Source organism: Glandiceps talaboti, chromosome 1 (assembly GCF_964340395.1).
Source record: "Glandiceps talaboti chromosome 1, keGlaTala1.1, whole genome shotgun sequence".
NCBI lineage: Eukaryota > Metazoa > Hemichordata > Enteropneusta > Spengelidae > Glandiceps > Glandiceps talaboti.
Genome location: NC_135549.1, coordinates 13,008,968 through 13,029,137, shown reverse-complemented (window position 1 = coordinate 13,029,137; position 20,170 = coordinate 13,008,968). Strand labels below are relative to the sequence as shown.

The 20,170-nt window shown below is 35.9% G+C and overlaps 1 protein-coding gene across 1 annotated transcript in view; it reads right to left on the bottom strand.

The window, feature by feature from the left end:
• Window positions 1-187: 187 nt before the first annotated feature.
• LOC144433214 (general transcription factor 3C polypeptide 1-like) overlaps window positions 188-20,170 on the bottom strand; it is a 28,454-nt gene continuing 8,471 nt past the window's right edge. Inside the window, exons 9-34 of the mRNA XM_078121526.1 lie at window positions 19,918-20,069; window positions 19,361-19,462; window positions 17,642-17,796; window positions 17,288-17,352; window positions 16,407-16,491; window positions 16,044-16,196; window positions 15,100-15,192; window positions 14,050-14,718; window positions 13,310-13,501; window positions 12,461-12,635; window positions 11,839-12,061; window positions 10,799-10,932; window positions 10,131-10,289; window positions 9,638-9,726; window positions 9,239-9,337; window positions 8,581-8,694; window positions 8,097-8,200; window positions 7,241-7,403; window positions 6,727-6,855; window positions 5,962-6,121; window positions 5,665-5,747; window positions 4,235-5,197; window positions 3,419-3,852; window positions 2,446-2,638; window positions 1,936-2,023; window positions 188-1,352 (exon numbers count right to left, since the gene is read on the bottom strand). Of these exons, the coding sequence (XP_077977652.1) occupies window positions 1,279-1,352; window positions 1,936-2,023; window positions 2,446-2,638; window positions 3,419-3,852; window positions 4,235-5,197; window positions 5,665-5,747; window positions 5,962-6,121; window positions 6,727-6,855; window positions 7,241-7,403; window positions 8,097-8,200; window positions 8,581-8,694; window positions 9,239-9,337; window positions 9,638-9,726; window positions 10,131-10,289; window positions 10,799-10,932; window positions 11,839-12,061; window positions 12,461-12,635; window positions 13,310-13,501; window positions 14,050-14,718; window positions 15,100-15,192; window positions 16,044-16,196; window positions 16,407-16,491; window positions 17,288-17,352; window positions 17,642-17,796; window positions 19,361-19,462; window positions 19,918-20,069 (5,050 nt within the window). The 3' untranslated portion in view covers window positions 188-1,278. The remainder of the gene's footprint in view (window positions 1,353-1,935; window positions 2,024-2,445; window positions 2,639-3,418; window positions 3,853-4,234; window positions 5,198-5,664; window positions 5,748-5,961; window positions 6,122-6,726; window positions 6,856-7,240; window positions 7,404-8,096; window positions 8,201-8,580; window positions 8,695-9,238; window positions 9,338-9,637; window positions 9,727-10,130; window positions 10,290-10,798; window positions 10,933-11,838; window positions 12,062-12,460; window positions 12,636-13,309; window positions 13,502-14,049; window positions 14,719-15,099; window positions 15,193-16,043; window positions 16,197-16,406; window positions 16,492-17,287; window positions 17,353-17,641; window positions 17,797-19,360; window positions 19,463-19,917; window positions 20,070-20,170) is intronic.

Genomic DNA, 20,170 nt, shown 5'->3' with positions numbered 1-20,170 from the left:
GTGTGGTCTAGAAATAAAACACACTTTCATGAATGATATTCTTTGTATCACTTTGGATGTTTTATTTTTGGAGATGACAGCAGTCAGATAGTTACATCATAATATAATCTAATATATAATTGTAAATATGACAATGAATTCATGCAATGACAGCATCAATTATGACGTCAACGTTTTGAGGATGTGAGAGAAGTCAAAAAGCAGCAGAAAATGTGTTTTTTTTATCAACAAATTGGAAATTATTTCATGGTTTTCTACATGACAAGACTAAATGTTTCTCACTGTGGTTAGTGGAAACACGAAATTGAACTGCGGAAAACCAAGCTTTCAGCTTACTAAGATAGACACCAGCTAAAACTAATGTTGTTTGGTTTGGTGGTTTACACAAGTGGGTGGTAGCAATGCCTTTTTTGTGCAAATGTAATCACCCAGTAATCAAGCATCGTCGCAAACCACGGCCTCTTTTACAGCACCATCCAAAACGTGTCGTCCGAACAGTCTCGTTATTTCGAAGTTCGTGGAAGAAATAACAGCACTGGTTTGTGAGAATGTGAGAATGGTAATCAAGATAGGGTAAACACTGGAAGTTCCCAAAAACTACACTGCAAGATCATCAGAAATGCCACCCTACTGAGTGTACAATTAAACCATCATCCATCAAAAGTTTATATCAACATGTCACAACAACAGTTTTAGTCTGTGTCTATTTTAGTTAGGCCTAATAGAAAATTGTTTGGTTCCGGTTACCTGATCCCATGCCAACCCTAAACTTTTTTTTATGAAAAAAAATAACAAAATCACAAAAATTGTGATGTCTCGCAAGAAATAGTGGATGCAGAAACTGACATCAACTTAAAAAGACAAGTTCTTCCAATCTCTAATGGCTGTACATCTGATGAGAAGAAACCAATAACACAGAAACCATGTTGAAAACAACGGAAAACATAACTACCTGAACTAGACACATACAAAATAAATAATTAAAAAAATAATGAAAAATAAAAAATCTACCTAACCTACATGTATTCTGAAATTGAGCATAATCGGAACCACACAATTTTATTGTTAGCTGAAAGCCGGATTTCCACTGTTGTAAGTGGTAAAATACAACAATTTATTATCTCTATCTGTTAAATATCTACTTCTATTTATCAAAAAATCGGGCATACACCTATTACTCGTTTTCTTGCTTTAGGTTTGCTGACATTTAGCTGGAGTTGGTTGTAACATATCCTTTCTTGTATGCTACACATTAATATTGCTTCATTACACCATATGTTACTGGCTAGCAGCTAGTTTGAGGACACAGTCAACAGTTGGTTCATAGTAGACATGTTCACCTACAGTTGGGGCTGGAGAAACAAAAGAACAGAGATAGTTTATTATCAAAATTTATCCCTAGTATAATACCCTGGTTGTCGAAATTCACTTCATCTGCATAATGGAGGTTCTGTGAACAAGATGAAGTAATGATTATATAATGTGAACATTTTAGGTGATTGACAGATCAGCCGTTGTGGGCTCGGTCTAACCTCCCTTTCTCCAAACAGGCTGATATAATAAGTCTGGACTGATGACCAGTCAAAGGTAAGGTTGGAAAGTGAAGGTACTGAGGCGGTGCTTTCTCTGTTCCTCACAGCAATACGGTGAAAAGTGACTGGCAGATTCTTGTACACTCTATTCTAAATTTTTGAATATGATCATACTCTTATATATCCACAGGAAATAAACTTGAATTTCCAGTTTTATAGTGTAAATGCAATATTTTAGAAAATAAGTGTTTTAAACAACAAACATTGGACAATTCTACCAAGTTAGAATAAAGATGATAAAATGGTGGTGGTGGTTGCTAAGCTGTATAGTTACTGACAGTTACCGTCAGTAGTGTAACTTTATAGGCGATAGAGTCTAGTTAGAAATAGATGTAAAACTTACCTTTTGTTGTGTCCCATGAATCCGAAAATAGTGAACATTTCTTTTGTTGCCTTGTTGTCTTGGTAACACATCCTAAATCTAGTAACATCTGAAATGACATAAATAGAGTAGTAAAAAATCACTTGACCAACAACTTGCTCACATGGCTGATTTCAAAAATTGTATTTCTCTTATTTGTCGAGAAGTCACACAATGTAGAGGTGGTCTAGGTGACTTTTTATGACTTACTTGACATCAACTAAAGCAGCTAGGACAAAATCTGACCTCGCCTTTGGCATAGGGTCACCTGACTGAACCAAGTTCATGTGGAGTTCCCAAACCATAAATTTGACCTCAAAGTACTGGTACCTGACTAAGGTTGACCTTACACCTCTGACCATGAACTTAACTTCAGTACTTGACCTAACATCAACAGAGCTGACTTAAGTTCAAATTTTATAATACCCATCACATTTAATTCCCCAGGTTATAATTTACATAAAACAGTACAGTATTGATTGATAAACATACCTGTAATACAAGTTCTACAGCCACAGGATGGAGCACACCTTGATATTTGCGTACAGTGGCTGCATGAGTAATGCCTGGTGAGTTCATGATTAACAGCAATACACCTTGCAGCATGGTCCGTAGGGTTGCAATGTTAGGTTTGCCTTCCACTGTGAGCCAGGGATGGGACAGAAACTCTACTGGCTCATAGGGACTGTAATAGATGATAAGAACCATGTCATGGAGGAATTAATTCTGACATTACAGTAAAACAAGGTATACTGCATTCCCATTAAAACTATGCAGTTACAACAAACTAATTCTGATGTGTGTGTGATACTGCTAGTTAACACAAAGTTAAAACTTAACACCCTGTATGCTTTATTGATTACATGGAAGACATACAAACCACTATAAATGTATGTAATTAAATATCTACCATGATAGCTTGAGATGTGTAAAATAAGAATACCAGAATTAGTGTTCATTCTCTGCATTTTTAATTGTACTTCAGGTTGCGAAATAGCTAGTCTACATGTTAGATATGACACATCGTGCCATGCCTATCAGCTTGTGAAAAGGAGTTGGCAGATGTGTGAGGGCGCTCCATCATAGCATACCTTATCAGACTAAGAAATGGCAGAAATGGACATAAAAGTTTATATAGACAATTGTGCACCTTGCAAATATGTTATTTTGTGTAGTACAGAATATGAATCAAATAGATACTTTTGGACATGGTGTAAGGTTGACAAAAATCACTTGGAACTTTTAAAAAGGAAATTTTTACACTCTGAATGTTTGAATGCATGTGCTCAATAAAAAGAAATGATTGTTTTTGATAATAGGGGAAACAATGTTGTTATTGAGTTTTACTGTATTCTATGATTTATTAGCCTCTCAGAGAAGCGTTTGACTTTTAAAACACAAAAGTGCACAGAATAATTTATGAGTTGAATTTCTGGTTAATAGATTTAAATAATTAGACACTTACTCCTCATGTTGTAGGTTTTCAGTCTCTATATTTGCTGTTTGTGATTTCTCTGAAGTTCTGAGCTTCTTTCGTTGGTGTGTGGTTGAACCAACAACATCCCTATCCTTGCTGCTACCACGCTGTGTTGTTGTATCACCATTCCCATCCAGACTACTAGCACACTGTGTAGTTGAAGTATCCTGACTTCTAACATGCTGTGTGTTCGACGTATCAACATCACTACCCTGCCTGTTACTGGACGTGGTCTTTGAAGTACCACCACCCCCTTTCTCACTGCTACCACAAAGTGTTCTTGTACCAGCATCTCCAGCCTGACTGCTGCTATCACTGCCAATGAGTTTAGAAGACCTAGGTACTTTGAATGAATGTATTAACCATGGAGATGCATACTGTCTACTGACTAAAACTGGTTCCGAAACACCAACTTCAATGACCTACAAACAAAGAATTAGGTAAAACATAGTTATTGTGCAGTAAAAACTTACACTTTATCATAATTCAACACTGCCATGCCTGCAGTGCTATGTACAATTAGCACAATTAACTGACGAATTATACTGCAATAGAATGAACTTTACACTTCTCAGTGTAAATCTAATGGCCTGAAAGTTTTCTAAAAGGATATTCTTAAAGGCCAGGGTTTCAATCCCAGGTTCTTGCATTACCGTTATCTTGTCAATGACAATGTAGCCAAATACATTAAATAGGATTATTCTTTTGTTCTGGACCAGCTCTTTGTATAGCTAGCAGACAACTGTTTTTCACTTCTAAATTTTAATCTTTTTTATTATACATATTGTTGCATAAATTACTTACCAAGTAGTCAGCAAGTAGTACATCAACGGCTTTCTCTACTGCATGTTTATCTGCCACATCTAACATCATACCAACAGCTGACTTAGGGACTCCAAACAATTTCTTGATATCAATCATATCGTACACATCTTTTAACACATTTGTGAAAGACTCCTCATAACCTTGACCTTTGCACTTGGCTATGACATCATCCAGTGAAACATTGTTGCGTGGTACAATAGTACTTTTACACAGATCTGCCAGGTTTACTGATTCTGTATCTTCCATTGCACAAATTGTCCTCGGGACTGATTTGAAGTCATTACTGTCACTTTCAAATTTGACCATTGCTCTTTCACTGTCATCTTCAGGCGCCAAAGCCATAGAAAGTGTGCAAGGGTTGACTACAATATTGTCTTGAGGGTTTAAGTTCCGTTTATTGACAATTCCTGGAGAATACTGTCCACGAAATAGTAGTAAATTAGATCGTGATGCCTGTCTTGGCGTCACATCATATGTAATATTCTGGGCACTTGATGTGCTGGTAGGAGTGGCTACACCAGATGTATTTGTGACTGGTTCATCATCCCTGGATGACGCAGGCATAGGTCCACTTTCTTGGGATGTACTTAGCATAGGTTCAATCTCCTGGGAAGGGCCGGGCATAGGCTCATCCCCTCTGGATGTACTAGCCATTGGTTCTGTTTTCTCTGAATCCACTTGGACATCTACAGCTGGGGTTGATGTCTTAGACTGTATTTGTGACCCTGTTGCTTTCTTTGTTGAAGCTGAAGCCTGCAGAGTTGCCTGAGCTAAGAGAGTCAATCGTGATAAATCACTTTCAGTGGGTTCTTCATCATCACTATCATCTGAATTAATGGTACTACTATTCACTGACAGCTTACCAGCATTCATAACTTGATTTTCCAATAACTCGCTATCCACTAAAACCACTTGTTCTGGTATTACCACATTAAAGACAAGCTACAGAAAAAAACACAATAATAACATAAAAACATGAATAATTCCCACTTATTACTTTCTTACTTCTTACTTATAACACAATGATTATTATCACCCACCTAGAGTTAGATACATTATGTCACTCTCCCCTCACCAGCCTGCTCCCAAAGGGGATGATCAATGTGTGAGGGTGCCCAGTCATAGCGTACCCTACAGTCTATAGGTTTGTGTGCACTATAGATAACAATAACTTGTGTCAAGTTTGCTTACCATGATAGAGTATCCTATGTCAAAATATGGAATATGAATTCTTTGAAAATATCAAATTGAATCCAATTTTTGATACGACTGTTCCATAGGATAATGACCATACTTCATAAATACCTAGCAAATCCATATTTAGCATACAAAACAACAAAGTGTAGTCTGATAATGAGTACTATACATGTGTTTCATAGCAAACATCTAATTTATCTAATTGTCATTACCTTCTTCATAGTCATCAAGGTAGCAATGCAGCATAGTGGACCACCTGTTGAATCCGTTGGAAAGTTTAACCAGAAGTCGTCCTCTGTAATACATCAACATAATTAATTTTGTAGAAAAGCTTTGAGAAGAAAAGAGACTTAAGGGAAAATGACAATCATAAATTCACTTATGGGTGTCTGGAAGAGTTATGGCATTGCTGAGAAAAATCAGAGTCATCAATATCATTCAATTTTGGTCATTTGTAAGTATATGGAAAAAAATTCTAAAAAACAGTATATGCAGAAAGATGTTATTACCTGATGATTTTGACTTCAGTTTCTGAAAGAACTGTTTACTTTCTTGAAATACAGAGACTGGTATGAGGCCTAGGAAATATCTGTGGTATTTCATGGATAGTTGATAAGACATTGCTGCAAATGGAACATTACGTGTTGTCTTGTAACCCTCAGAACCACGCTGAAAAGTAAACACACACACTATTTCATGTCTACGGTGATACATAAATATTGCAACTGTCACATTATTTTAGTTTTATCTCTATCATTTCTAGAAAAGGAACTGTCCCTTTCCTTGGCACAGGAAAGCAAAAAACAAAAGCAACTATGAATTGATAACAAAAGTTTCCAAATACAAGTTCCCATTCAATAAACACAATTTGTTTAATGTTTGCTCCACTTTCAAATGTCACCTAAATTTTGTAAGAAATATAAATCTAGCAGTGTTTGGAATGTAGTGACGAGTAAACTTTCCTCGATCAAATAATGTTCTGCAAATTACAAACTAGTTCCTTATTATATGCTCTCAGAAAAATGACCTGAGTGGTAGACATTGTTCCTGTTAAGGGAGGTGGTATTACAAGCAGGTAAATCTACCCGAGTTCACTAGGTGTTTCCAGAGTTTTCCACCGAAATTATGGTACTAGGTATAGATTGAAATCTAAATGTAAATTTTACCAGATTTTGGTTTCATCAAATTTTCTCCATTACAAGGGTTCCCTGAAATTACATGTAATAAAACACTACAAAATACTAGAAGACTAAGTGTAGTTTGTAGTAACTTACCTTTCTGTTAACCAAGCCTTTATTTCTGAGTGCAAGAAATGCAGCTTCCAGTAACTCAGTAGGGTAGTTCTCATATACTTTGAAAACCTGGTGTGAATTATACTCACTTGGATCCATGGATAATGATATCTGTGAGGTGAAAAATAAACAGTACAAATTTACAATCTGCTGGAACAATTTGAATCCTGATATTTGACCATCTGAAAGAATGTGTGTAGTATACAGTAGAAAGCTACTTGCCGGGCCTCAAGCTTTGGCTGTTCTGGCTATAACATTGACGAGCCCAAAAGCGAAATCTCTGGGCTAACATGCACTACTTAGACATGTTTTATATATGGTAAAATTTATTTACTTCACATTTGTAGTGAATCATGTACATGTAGGTCTCCAGTTAGTCATGTTCCTGAAGTATGATACATGATTCCTTCATAGACACCAGATGTAGCCACATACTAGACATCAGACATCAGACATAGACATATTTCAAGTTACAGACAACCCTGATTACACTTACCTGGATCAAATTCATAAGTTGTGCCTTGATAATGTCTTCTTTCGTTCTTAGCACCACACTGTTATCAACACTTGTTTTATGGCCAATAGGAACCAGTTTGTATTTGTTATGAAGTTCTTCTAAAGTATCAGGAAGATCAAACTCTGAATCACCAGGTAGAGAACTTGATGTACAAATGATAAAAAAACAAAAGTAGGGGTGGAAAACAACGTAATTATCATATGGCTTTTACCTTCAGTTTGAAGCAAGGCTTTGAAATGTATATGAAAGTGTAAATGTATTATTTGCGAAAACATAACAACTTCACGTTCTTGTCAAACTTGCAGAAAATTTGTTCTCTGTAACAGATACTTGAAATTGCATTCATCACATACTTAGTAATAATCATTATGAATGCCATATTTTAGGATTCACTGAAAGTGTCCTTACCGATACTTTTGTATCTGGATTTCATTTTCACAGAAATACTTCTTTTTAAAATAATCAGGGAAAGGCAACAGTAAAACAAAATACATGTTTGACACACATCCAAAATACAGTACAAATCATGTTGTTTACTATGGAAAATAAATACGATAATAAAAGACACAAAATAACTACACATCAAATAAATCTAAAGCAAAGTAGAAAACACTTTGGGCAGAGGCCACTACTGATCTGGTCAATGGCAAAATGAGTGAGTATGAAATGTGGTGCATAATGTATGGCGTACTCAGAAATTTAGGTACAAAATGGGTGCTATTATGAATATCAAGGTTGAATTGACTTGGACTAGATGTGTGTGGACAGAACTAGTAACTCTTACATGCTCATAGCCATACCTTGAGACATAATGAAAAATTCTAACAGTTCTTACCTGAATTTATCTCTGAGTTTTGAGACAAGGTCATTATATTCTGCAGTACACACTTCAGGGTTATCATAGTCTCCCTTCTCAGCCATGATACTCTGTAGTAACTCCTACAGTACAAATGAAATTATGATACATGCAATAATTCATAATCATATGCAATTTTTTGTTCTTATCGGCTAAGTTGAGCCATGAAGAAAACTATGATCATAACTCAGAATCCAAAGGGCAGAAATGGGGTAACACTTCTTGATTTATCAGCAGAAAGTTCAGGTTAAAAACAGAATTACATGATTTCACTAATGGCTTGAAAAACTTCTTGAGACAGATCTTCAGATCTAAATATGTCTACACGGTATATATATTGGTAGAGAGTAAGGGTATAATGATGTGTTGGGTGTGGGGTTTTAGGACTGGAATGGGTGTACAGTAACACTTGTTTTATCACCTGATATTTCAAATCAAAACAGAATTCAATGTTTCTATATACCTTATCTTGATAGACTTCTGCAAGACAGATCTTTAGGTTCAACCCTGTCTGTGGATTATTCAATATATACTTAGATCTCCTGTTAACTGCAGCTGATGTCTTATCTGTGGAGCACTGTAAAATAAATGTATTTCCATGGCAACGATAATAGAATATACTTAGTTTTCGCATAATACATAAAACAGTAATTTAGACCCAAGTATGATTGTCAGTTTATAAGATAAAACAAATATAGGGTAAATGCTAATGAACTGATGATATCTATTATACCTCTATTGTTGTATATCAAAATCAATATGTAAATACTTCAGCTGTTTTATGTTTTGTTCGCTTATGTTATGTTTTCATGTGTAACACATTCTATTTTCATTTTGACAACATATTTTTCTAAAAATTGACAGACTAAACTTTCATAATTGTGTGTCCTTGCAATATCTTAAATTTCCATTATACATTGGAGAAAAGAAATAACAATTTTTTCCCACTGTTTTTACATTTGACAAATTCCAAACATGACCCCCAACCCTCCTACTCCCCTGAATGTTGAAAATGAAGATGACAGAAATTTCTAGTTGCCATTAGATCAACTCAACTGTCAGATACTATCATTCTTCAGAGATAGTCATAATGTTTTGTTTGATATTTGGGATCACCTTACCTCATAGCTTTGATGTAGTAAATCTCTGACAACACTCCAAGCAACAAAGTCTTTCTTCTTCTTGTTCAATAGAGTTGATGCCACTCTACACAACAGTAACTGTCGTATTAAGAAAATCAAATGAACTTAGAATAGGTGAAGTATATGAATCTCTCAATGAAATAAGATTGCGCTAATTCCAATACATCATATTTCATCATTGAATAAGTTTTACCTCAAGTTTTAACAAGTCAGTCACCTGCTTAGCTGATTTTTACATCAATAGCATACAATAATAACAACAACAACAACAACAACAACAACAACAACCCACCCCCCACCCACCCACCCACACACACACACACACACAAGTCAGGACTAATTCAAAGCTGGGTTGTGTGACTAGATAAAGTGACTCACCAAACTATCCTCTTGGGCAGTCCACCCAACTCTTTGCTTTGTCATTTTCTGTAATGCCCTGGCATCTGTTGCATCTCTTGGTCCACTTTCTACACAACACAAAATACACTGTATATGACTGGTTTGAGAAGTAAGTTTACTTTCTACACAACACAAAATACATTGTACATCGCTGGTTTGAGAAATGTTCTGTCAACAGTGTTAAGATTGGATGGTAACTATACAGAATATTATAGATATTTCTTGTTTAAGAGCAACATAACTTGATTTCAAACACTACAATAATTGAGAGGACTTGAGGTATTGACTAGTTTTGCACAAAATGTTTTTAAAAGGAAAATGTAGACTTTTGACAGAACATAATTTACATTCTTATTTACACTATCCACATGATTTGCCATGACAACAATAACAGTAAACTGTTTTTGGTTTCCATGACAACAATAACAGTAAACTTACTGGGTTTCCATGACAACAATAACAGTAAACTTACTGGGTTTCTTAGTAGCTTTAGTTGCTTTCTGCTTCTTCTTGGCTGATATTTTAGCTGATGTTGGTTTCTTTTTTTTCTTGACTGTTTCACCGACAGTCCTTCTCAGAACTCTACTGGGTTCAGACACTAACTGTATCAAAGCATCAGGTGTCAACTCTCCTGTGAAAATAGTCAAGACTTTCAACATGGCATTGTCGATTGTGACAAAATATGACATACAGGAAATATGACAAAAACACCTGATTATGATTTCATATGTGTTATTGTGACAGTCTATTGTGATATTCATACAAAGTCATGCATATTTGATGTACCAATTTTGACAAATATGAGTTTTTTACTCACAAATACCAGACATGAACTTCACTTTGGGGGAAAAAATGGTTACTCAATAGTGTTTACAGATCAGGACTTTTTTTTCTTCATAATTTTACATCAATCAGTAAAAGCAACTGTTCTGAAGGCACACCAGTTCACCATTGTTACAAATTGTATTGGCAGTATTGGAAAGGTATTTCAGAATTTCCAGTCCAATTCCACAAAATTATTTCATAAAACAAATACAAGAACACACAACACATATATCCTCAACATATTACTTCTGTATAAACATGTATAAAAAATCAAAAAGAACAAAATTGACAAGATCACTATGTTTCCAAGCTCACCAGAAGTTGATGCTACACCTTCTTCTAGGATATCCGCCATTGGTTTGCAGGATGGTGACGTCATTACCATTTTACTGCTCTGTCCATGTCTACCTTTGTGGGGTACAACCCATTGCCAGTTTCTCTTCAAGTGTCTGAATAAAAAAACCAACAATATTTAAATCCCATAAAGAGAAGAATCCTTACTCCAGTTATGAAAACATAACCATGGCAACGTATAAATAGATCAAATATAGTTTGAATAATGAACTTTTTATAAAGTAGCTGACATCTAGGAATCTGTACTGAGACTTTCTCACATGACACAACTACAGAGGCCATTGACATTGTTGATTTCAGCGAGGTTTCTCTGTTGCCTTTTTTCTTCATAAAACTTAAAATATCATTATGATAATTTTGATGTAAATCAACAAAATTTGTGAGATACTTAGTTTTAGGATTCCTGACCATGTTATAATTGTATGGTGACTATATTGAATTGTTTGTTACATCACCATGACAGTATGCTCTAGTTCAATGCATGTCTTGGTGTTAATGGCATCATATGCATAGTTGAGACTTAATTTTACAAAGCAGCTAGTGTATGTATATTGCAATATTCTAATGTACAGTCAATTCTTGGTAGGATAGTTTCAGTCTTGGGTTTTTGTAGCTAAATGTGTCGTGTATTGGTATTTGGTACGAACAGGGCCGGGATTTGTCAAACCAGCCAGGTGTAAGATGTCCAGACAGACTCAAAAGTCAACAATATCAAACAAGTGAACACAAATGTGTTAGAATCATCAACCTATGCAGTGACACCCCCATCCCCATCATAGACACTCCCACCCCACATACTCTCATAGTCTGAAAAGTGACATTTGTATGGCCTTTGCTACATCCTGACATAGCAATTGGCCATCTTTATGAACACAGCAATATTAATTAAACCCAGAGCCAAGACTGTTCACAATCATCAAGGATTTTGTATTAAGCAGCTATGTATTTAATTTATCATATTTTCTTCTCAAATCTGAAAACAGATCCAAATATGTACTTACGCATAGAAACTAGAATCCATGCCACCTGCACCTTGCGAATCACCTGGGATGGTTCCATTATCTTCACGGGGTGGTTTACTAATATCATCCACTGTCATAAACAGAGATTTTATTGTATTTGACAATGCATTTTCATCTTTTTTTGTCCCTGCATTGGTTGCCACTCCATTTTCATCTTTTCTTGTTTTGTGGTTCCCTTTCTTTCTCTCTGCACGGACCACACCTGTAGTGTGATAAAATGATAGCAAGACAGACAAGATAATGTCAGATTACTATAGGGCTGCTGGTACAAAATACAAGATGTTTATTTTTTTCAATCTATAAGAATCAATCAATTCACGTCTTGAAGAAACAATGGTATTAATTTCCATGTGTATCCATCTCATTGGTACTTGGAGTTCTTGTTTGTATAATACTGGTTGAAAGTGTGCTCTATGTTGTGGTCTGTACTGCACCATGTCCATCCATCCATCTGTACTACTGTTACTCCTAATACAACTGTTCAAAGTGTTTTTGTTAAGGTTTCAAAACCCAGGTGACAGAGGTACATCTTGGAGACTCTGGTAGATTTTACTTGCCACTCCTAACAGAAAAACTGGTTCAGCTCACCAAGTTGACTTACCTAGTGGTGTACTGAGACAGATACACTGCAAAGCAAACCAGTATTGTTCTAGTTCTCTTTCTGACGTTAAGCAGTACTGCTTCTTCTTGAAAGGACCACCCATTGCACGGTTGTAGTGTGGCAAACATGGTGATGTGTCTTTCAATGAGGCATTTTTACATACGTATATGAATACCTACATCAATTGAACATAAAATCAATATCAAAAAGAAGTCAGAAGGAATCTTTTCTTTCTTAGTTTGATAAAATCATAATGAAATCTGTAAGAATGTGAAAATGTTAATTGTACTAAAAACACAAATAACTATAAATGTACAAGAATGTATGTTCCTGGACTCTGGGTTTATCATATCAGATGAAAATTTCCACTCACTAAGTCAAATAATTTTCTGAACGCGATTCCAATATTTTCACTGATGTCTCGTCAGCAGCATCAGGAGGGGTGTACTACAATGGATTGTTATCACAGATATCACAGATCACAGATTAACATTTAGGGATTTGCTTTTGGCAAATTTCTTGACTATGGGAGTACAAATTTCACACAAATTTTCATTTTGATACAAACAACAACTATATATGTTCACTTTTCCAAATATCCGTGTTTGATAAATCTTTACATTTGGTACCTAGTTTCATGAAATCATTATACAATCCATAAAACGCACGCAAATGTTGGTTGTAAATGAATCACAAAATAGCAAACAACTTTGTGTGCTTTACAGACAAAATCTTTACTAAAGTCTTGGCACAATTTTTACACAATCAAAATCATCATATTCATTTTTGTTATAATTTATTTATCTTCTCTGCATCTATACCACAACAGTGGAGAAAGAATGATCTAACCTGGTCTTTCATTTCACTTTTCTGAGGTCCATAGATAACAAGTCCCATAGCTGACAATCTTTTGATGTTTTCATCAAACGTAAATACATATTTACGACGCTGAAGTAACTGAATACGCATCCTTCTTGGCAGGTGACCCAGTAGTATATTTCTCTTGAGTGGATGACTTAAGTACTCTTCCAAATTATCAACCTAAAGAAAATGTACAACCAGTTGTGTTCAATGACAACAGACCAAGTACAAGAAGTGTACCTAGATACTGTGATTAGTAACTAAGCTGATAAACCTGGCCAAGAATCCATGCTCTCAGAGCAAGAGTTAATGCCTTCAGGAAGTACCTTAAAACAGACTTATTCGCGGAAGCTTTCAATGTATAAGTGTACAGTGCCTCTGAACTTTACTTTGTATTGGATACAGGTGTTCTATAACTTTTCTGATTGATTGATTGATTGATTGATTGATTGATTGATTGATTGATTGGTTGGTTGGTTGTTTGATTGATTGATTGATTGATTGATTGATTGATTGATTGATTGATTGATTGATTGATTGATTGATTGATTGATTGATTGATTGGTTGATTGATTGGTCTACAGAATATGGTAAAACATAAACCCACAATGCTAGGTTATGTTGATTTTCATTTCTGCATCAATAGTAGCTTTTACAGTTTGCTTAATAAAACAATGAACAGAGGATATATCTCACACTTTACTTATTCTAAGGTTCCTGTGACCTACCTTATATGACAATTGTACTATACTACAAAATATTGACAATGGCATCCACAGCAGCAGATCACTGACTAAACACCAGCCCTGTCCACAGTCGTTGTATCGTGGCAATGGTGGCAGAAAACGACGCCAATTCATCTCATCTACATACACAGTTGCTAATGCTTTAGATGTGCTCTCCGGATTTGATTCTTTTCCTGAATGCAGCATAGGCTCTTTGGCAGTGTCTGTGAGGGTATGTGTCTCACCAACTGTTACATGTGGTGTTCCTGGGGTAGGATCCAAAATTACACATTCAGAATGTGTGTCTCCTTGGTTATCAGTCTCAGACTTATTTTGACCGTCTTCTTCGCTGTATTGAACTTCGCTACCATGCACTGTTTCTTCTTCCTGTTGCTTTTGGCTTTTCCCATCAAGACTTGTCTGTGAAATATCAGCATGTTTGGACGTTGTGCCTAGCTCCAATGACTCATCAGAAACCTTGCTCATATCCCCTGTAATCTCTTCTTTGTCTTTTCCTTCATTTGTAACCAGGACTACCTCCTCATCATTGACTTTTCTAGGCAGTTTGCCTTTGTAGCCATACACAAGATACCATATGTATTCATGAATTAGTTTTAACCTTGGCATTTTGGGGAGGTAGCCATACTTTCTTACATCACTGCCAATAATTCCCTGTGAAAAAAAGAACAAGACACCAGTCAAAACCATTGGCATCTAAAATACTTTACTTGAGACCATTTTGCCTGGTGGTGGCTTCTGGGTTGATTCTTGTGAGCAAAATGAACTCTTTTTTTTTTACCTGATTAACAGTTTTTGTGCAGTGGTTTACATTTACAAAAATATCCCAACTAGACACCCTTTATAGTCACATCCCTACTAAATACCATGGTAATCAGTCAAGTGCTTATATTTTTACTCTAAATCTCAAACAACACATATAAATACACACACTCACACATACACACTTTACCATGGCTGTAGCACTACTGAATTTTGTGCAAACAATCATGGATAAACAAAGAGCAGAATAGTGTAACAATAAATGCATCTTACCGATGTTAATTTTATTCTTTCCAATTTGACATCTTCAGTTTTGTGCTTTCCACATTTCTTACTTTTACTTGAGGATGTTCTACGTAACCTTGGCTGAAGAAAAAAGAGGAAGTGTAAAAGTACAGATTAATGAATTAAACTTGTGTTTTGAATTTCAATGTCCAAAGAAAAACAGTGACTTTATCAACATTTGTAACTTAGCTAGGGGTGGTTTATACAAGTTAGAAATGAACTATGAAAAGCATGAATAGTGTATTCCAACCTTGAAAATTCAAACTTGTCTTTCAGTCATCATTAATCACTGCAGTATCATTTTGTTGTATTTATCATAGACAATGTAGAGATTGTCTATGGTTTTGGCTAATCTGAAATTGATTGTGTGTGATGTTTGTTGATGATTTCAGAGCCTGTCAACATGTTAGTCATTGCAGTGTGTGTGTTGTATGTGTGCATGTGGTTCGTTGTTTGTTTGTGTGTGTCCAGGTGTGTGTATGTGTCTGTGTGTGCATGTGAGTGTGTGCACGCATATACATACATACATACATACATACATACATACATACATACATACATACATACATACATGCATGCATGCATGTGTGTGCGTGTTTATGCATGTGCACATGTGCGTGTATGTGCGCAGGTGTGTCTGTGTGTCTTTGTCTGTCTGTCTATGCAGTAGTGCATTATGTACATGTGCTCTCAAGTACTGCATGTTTTTACAGAAACAAGATACACTAACACTACACTATAGAATGTTTGATGAACTAGGTCAGACAAATATTGACAGATATTGTTGAAAACAAATCATAATTACTCATCAATATAGACAGCTGGAGCTGATACTGATATAGATCAATATTAGTAAACTTTGGGGATAACAATGCTGAAACGGGGGAGGTGGGGGGGGGGTGATGCAATCTGTCAAATTGTCATTTCAATACCTCATGTTTGTGCTTAATTTCTGCTTTCTCTAGTTTCTCAAGTTTTTCCTGCTTTTGTTTGAGAACATTTTCCATACGGAATTTGATCTGCATGACTGCACTTTTCACCAATTCATCATCACATTTGATGTTAACATCAGTGATAAAATCAACCTGCAAAATAACAAACAGAAACTGAGTCAAAACATGTATTCTTTACTAATTATTTATAAATAGTTTTTTACACACATGGTATCATGCTAACTTTAAGAACTTAATGGCCGACATTAACAATTGGCTAAATTCTGATGTGAACTGTCACGCTGTACATGTTGTTCTAATGAAATCATTTTCCCACATACACTGTTCAAGTGTTACTCTTACCTTAGTCCTTGCAGACCCATCATCTGTAGCTACTATAGTCGTGAACTGACGAATAAGTCCTTCTTGAACCAATGTCTTCACAAGTCTGAGTCAGTGACAGTGACATAATTAGAAAATAAGAATACATATTGATATAGATATGCATATAATAATACTTTCAATATGATTTATATACATTTAGATCATTTTCTTTCATAGCTATGTGTTGTACTGTTATACAATAACATCTATCACAATTAAGTCATTTGTACATCCATTATATTTCTGTAATACCCTGAGAAAGACACCATGTTTATCGCATTAGGCAAACAGGACATAAAGTAATTTAATAGGCACACATTGATACAGCTTGGTTAACCTAGGCATATCTATACAGCTTATTACATCTAATATACATTTGTAGTAATTTTGATAGTGATGGTGTGCTCTAAGCATTATATACATGTGCTGAGAACAGACCTATTTTTGTCAACCAGTCATACATTCTCAGCTCCCTGCGAAGTATGCAACGCTTGCTAAAGTAGGTATATTGAATTCATCTTTGACATTACTTTCTGTGATATTTGAGTACCTTCCACTGGACAACACTGTCATGTGTAAAGGAGTTACTGACATGCCTCCTTACCACCCCCACTGTCAAATTTACATCATTACTATATCAAGCCAAAATGAGACAAAAATTCTATTAACAGAGAAATGGAAAGCAAGATTAATATAAAGGAGTCTACCCTTCGGCTATAGATGTTACATCAAGGTGAAGAGATTTGTATTGATATGTTAGGATGTACTAGATAGATATATCAGTACAATGACCATCAAAAGTCATGCATTGTACTCATAGTTTGTTTTGAAAGAGCTATAATGGCATACATGTACAATACCTGATAATGGACTTCTTATCGCATCGGTAGTTTATACCTTCTTCTCTTTCAGCATTCAAGACAGCCTATACAACAAGAGGGAAGATGAGTACAATCAGATATGAAAGAGCAGAAGTGTAGAATTTGAAACAAAACAATCTATGACACAGTAATAGAAAGTGCTCTAACTCACTTTTCAGAAAATTATCAATCGTATGGTCTTTCAAATATTGAACATTGCCATATAAGGTTCAAACCAACTATATCTAATTTAAGATGACAGACCTTTCAGTCAGACAGAGCCCTCTAGTGATGATTGGTGGTTCACGAGTTGAAAGATCAGTCTTTCTCATAGTAAGAAACAAACAGATTTACCTTAAGAAGTGTGATAACACCATGAACAACTCTACATGTTCTGACAGTTTCAATGATGATATTTCGTCTCTTCAGCACTCTAGCTGTCATCATCTTAGTGCTCTTTCCAGGAATGATACCTTCAATTTCTTTATCTTTCACAGATTCCATTTTAGCTACACAGAGAAATATGGAATTTTGCACGATCACAGATGAAGGTCTTACTTATATAAACAATACACTCACACACACACACACACACACACACGCGCACACACACACACACACACACACACACACACACACACACACACACACACACACAAATATGACATTTTGTATTATCAGAGATGAAAGTTCTACTCAAATAAGTAAACTTCTGAAAGTAATCTATGCAAATAAACAGACTTCTCTTGTTGATTTATATTTTTGTTATTTCCCTACTGCTTAATTCTTTGTTGACATAGGACAAACAATCAAAGCACAACAGACAGATGTGAACATGTTATACATGTCTTTTCTCATTGTCATCTGTATGTAAGCTGACAAAATGATATTTCTCATCTCTTGGAAATAGTCTTGAAATAACCACCAAATACAAATAGCGAAACAAGACTGGTACATGTTACCTAACATCTACATTGTTTACTACAGGTTAGAAATTAGGTTTGACTAGATGGTATGAGTACTGTATAAGTTACCTACCAGCTACAGGGACTAGATGGTGTGAGTACTGCATAAGTTACCAACCAGCTACAGGGACTAGATGGTGTGAGTACTGTATAAGTTACCTACCAGCTACAGGGACTAGATGGTATGAGTACTGTATGGGTTACCTACCAGCTACAAGGACTAGATGGTATGAGTACTGTATAAGTTACCTACCAGCTACAGGGACTAGATGGTGTGAGTACTGTATAAGTTACCTACCAGCTACAGGGACTAGATGGTATGAGTACTGTATGGGTTACCTACCAGCTACAGGGACTAGATGGTGTGAGTACTGTATAAGTTACCTACCAGCTACAGGGACTAGATGGTGTGAGTACTGTATAAGTTACCTACCAGCTACAGGGACTAGATGGTATGAGTACTGTATGGGTTACCTACCAGCTACAAGGACTAGATGGTATGAGTACTGTATACGTTACCTACCAGCTACAGGGACTAGATGGTATGAGTACTGTATACGTTACCTACCAGCTACAGGGACTAGATGGTGTGATTACTGTATAAGTTACCTACCAGCTACAAGGACTAGATGGTGTGAGTACTGTATAAGTTACCTACCAGCTACAGGGACTAGATGGCGTGATTACTGTATAAGTTACCTACCAGCTACAGGGACTAGATGGTGTGAGTACTGTATAAGTTACCTACCAGCTACAGGGACTAGATGGTATGAGTACTGTATAAGTTACCTACCAGCTACAAGGACTAGATGGTATGAGTACTGTATACGTTACCTACCAGCTACAGGGACTAGATGGTGTGAGTACTGTATAAGTTACCTACCAGCTACAGGGACTAGATGGTGTGAGTACTGTATAAGTTACCTACCAGCTACAAGGACTAGATGGTGTGAGTACTGTATACGTTACCTACCAGCTACAGGGACTAGATGGTAGGAGTACTGTATAAGTTACCTACCAGCTACAGGGACTAGATGGTGTGATTACTGTATAAGTTACCTACCAGCTACAGGGACTAGATGGTGTGAGTAATGTATAAGTTACCTACCAGCTACATAATCTGCAGGTGAATTAGGACTAGAGAGTTCAGAAGCAGGTAATGGTGATCCAGCTGGTGTCATACATGGAGTTGAATTCATGCTACCTGTTCCTACAAAAGTCAAAAGAAAACATCATGTAAAGGTAGAGTACACTTTTGACATTATCTGAACGTACTGGTACATAATAAACTAAACTTCTGGTTTGAGGAACTTAGCAGTATGAAAGTTTACACCAAGTCCTCTAGGACAGTTTTCCTTTTTTTCAAGAACAATTAACAGTCTTATTTTGCCATTATCAGACACTTCTTTTGAATAACAATATCAGTTAATTTGATACAATGTGTAATCTATGAGGTAAACTGACAAGCTCAACAGTAAATGAAATCATTTTGAAATCACCTTCTTTTGCCACAAACAACTTGTTGGATCTTTCTTCGATCCTGCCCAGTTCATCATCTCTGTTTCTCCTTTGACAGTATTCTCCTCTAACATTATCAACAAATTCTTTCACTCTTGACACTCTACATACAGAATACATATACAGCATCACATTCTCAATACCTACCCAGTTCTGATTCACCTAAGTGGATTTCTTGTTTTGGAGAAATACCAGTTGGCACCTTTTCAGTTTTCTTCTCAAGAAGTCGACTTCTTCTCTTCTCTTTTTCCAAATCTTTCCTCAATTTACTGTCAGCCAAGTTGTTTATGGTTACATACCTGCAAGTATTACATGTCAGACAAAGACAGTTTGTGTCACTCACTTTATTCACCTTCTTTCCTCTCTGTATTGGCCAGACTCAAAACGTATGGCATGTGTT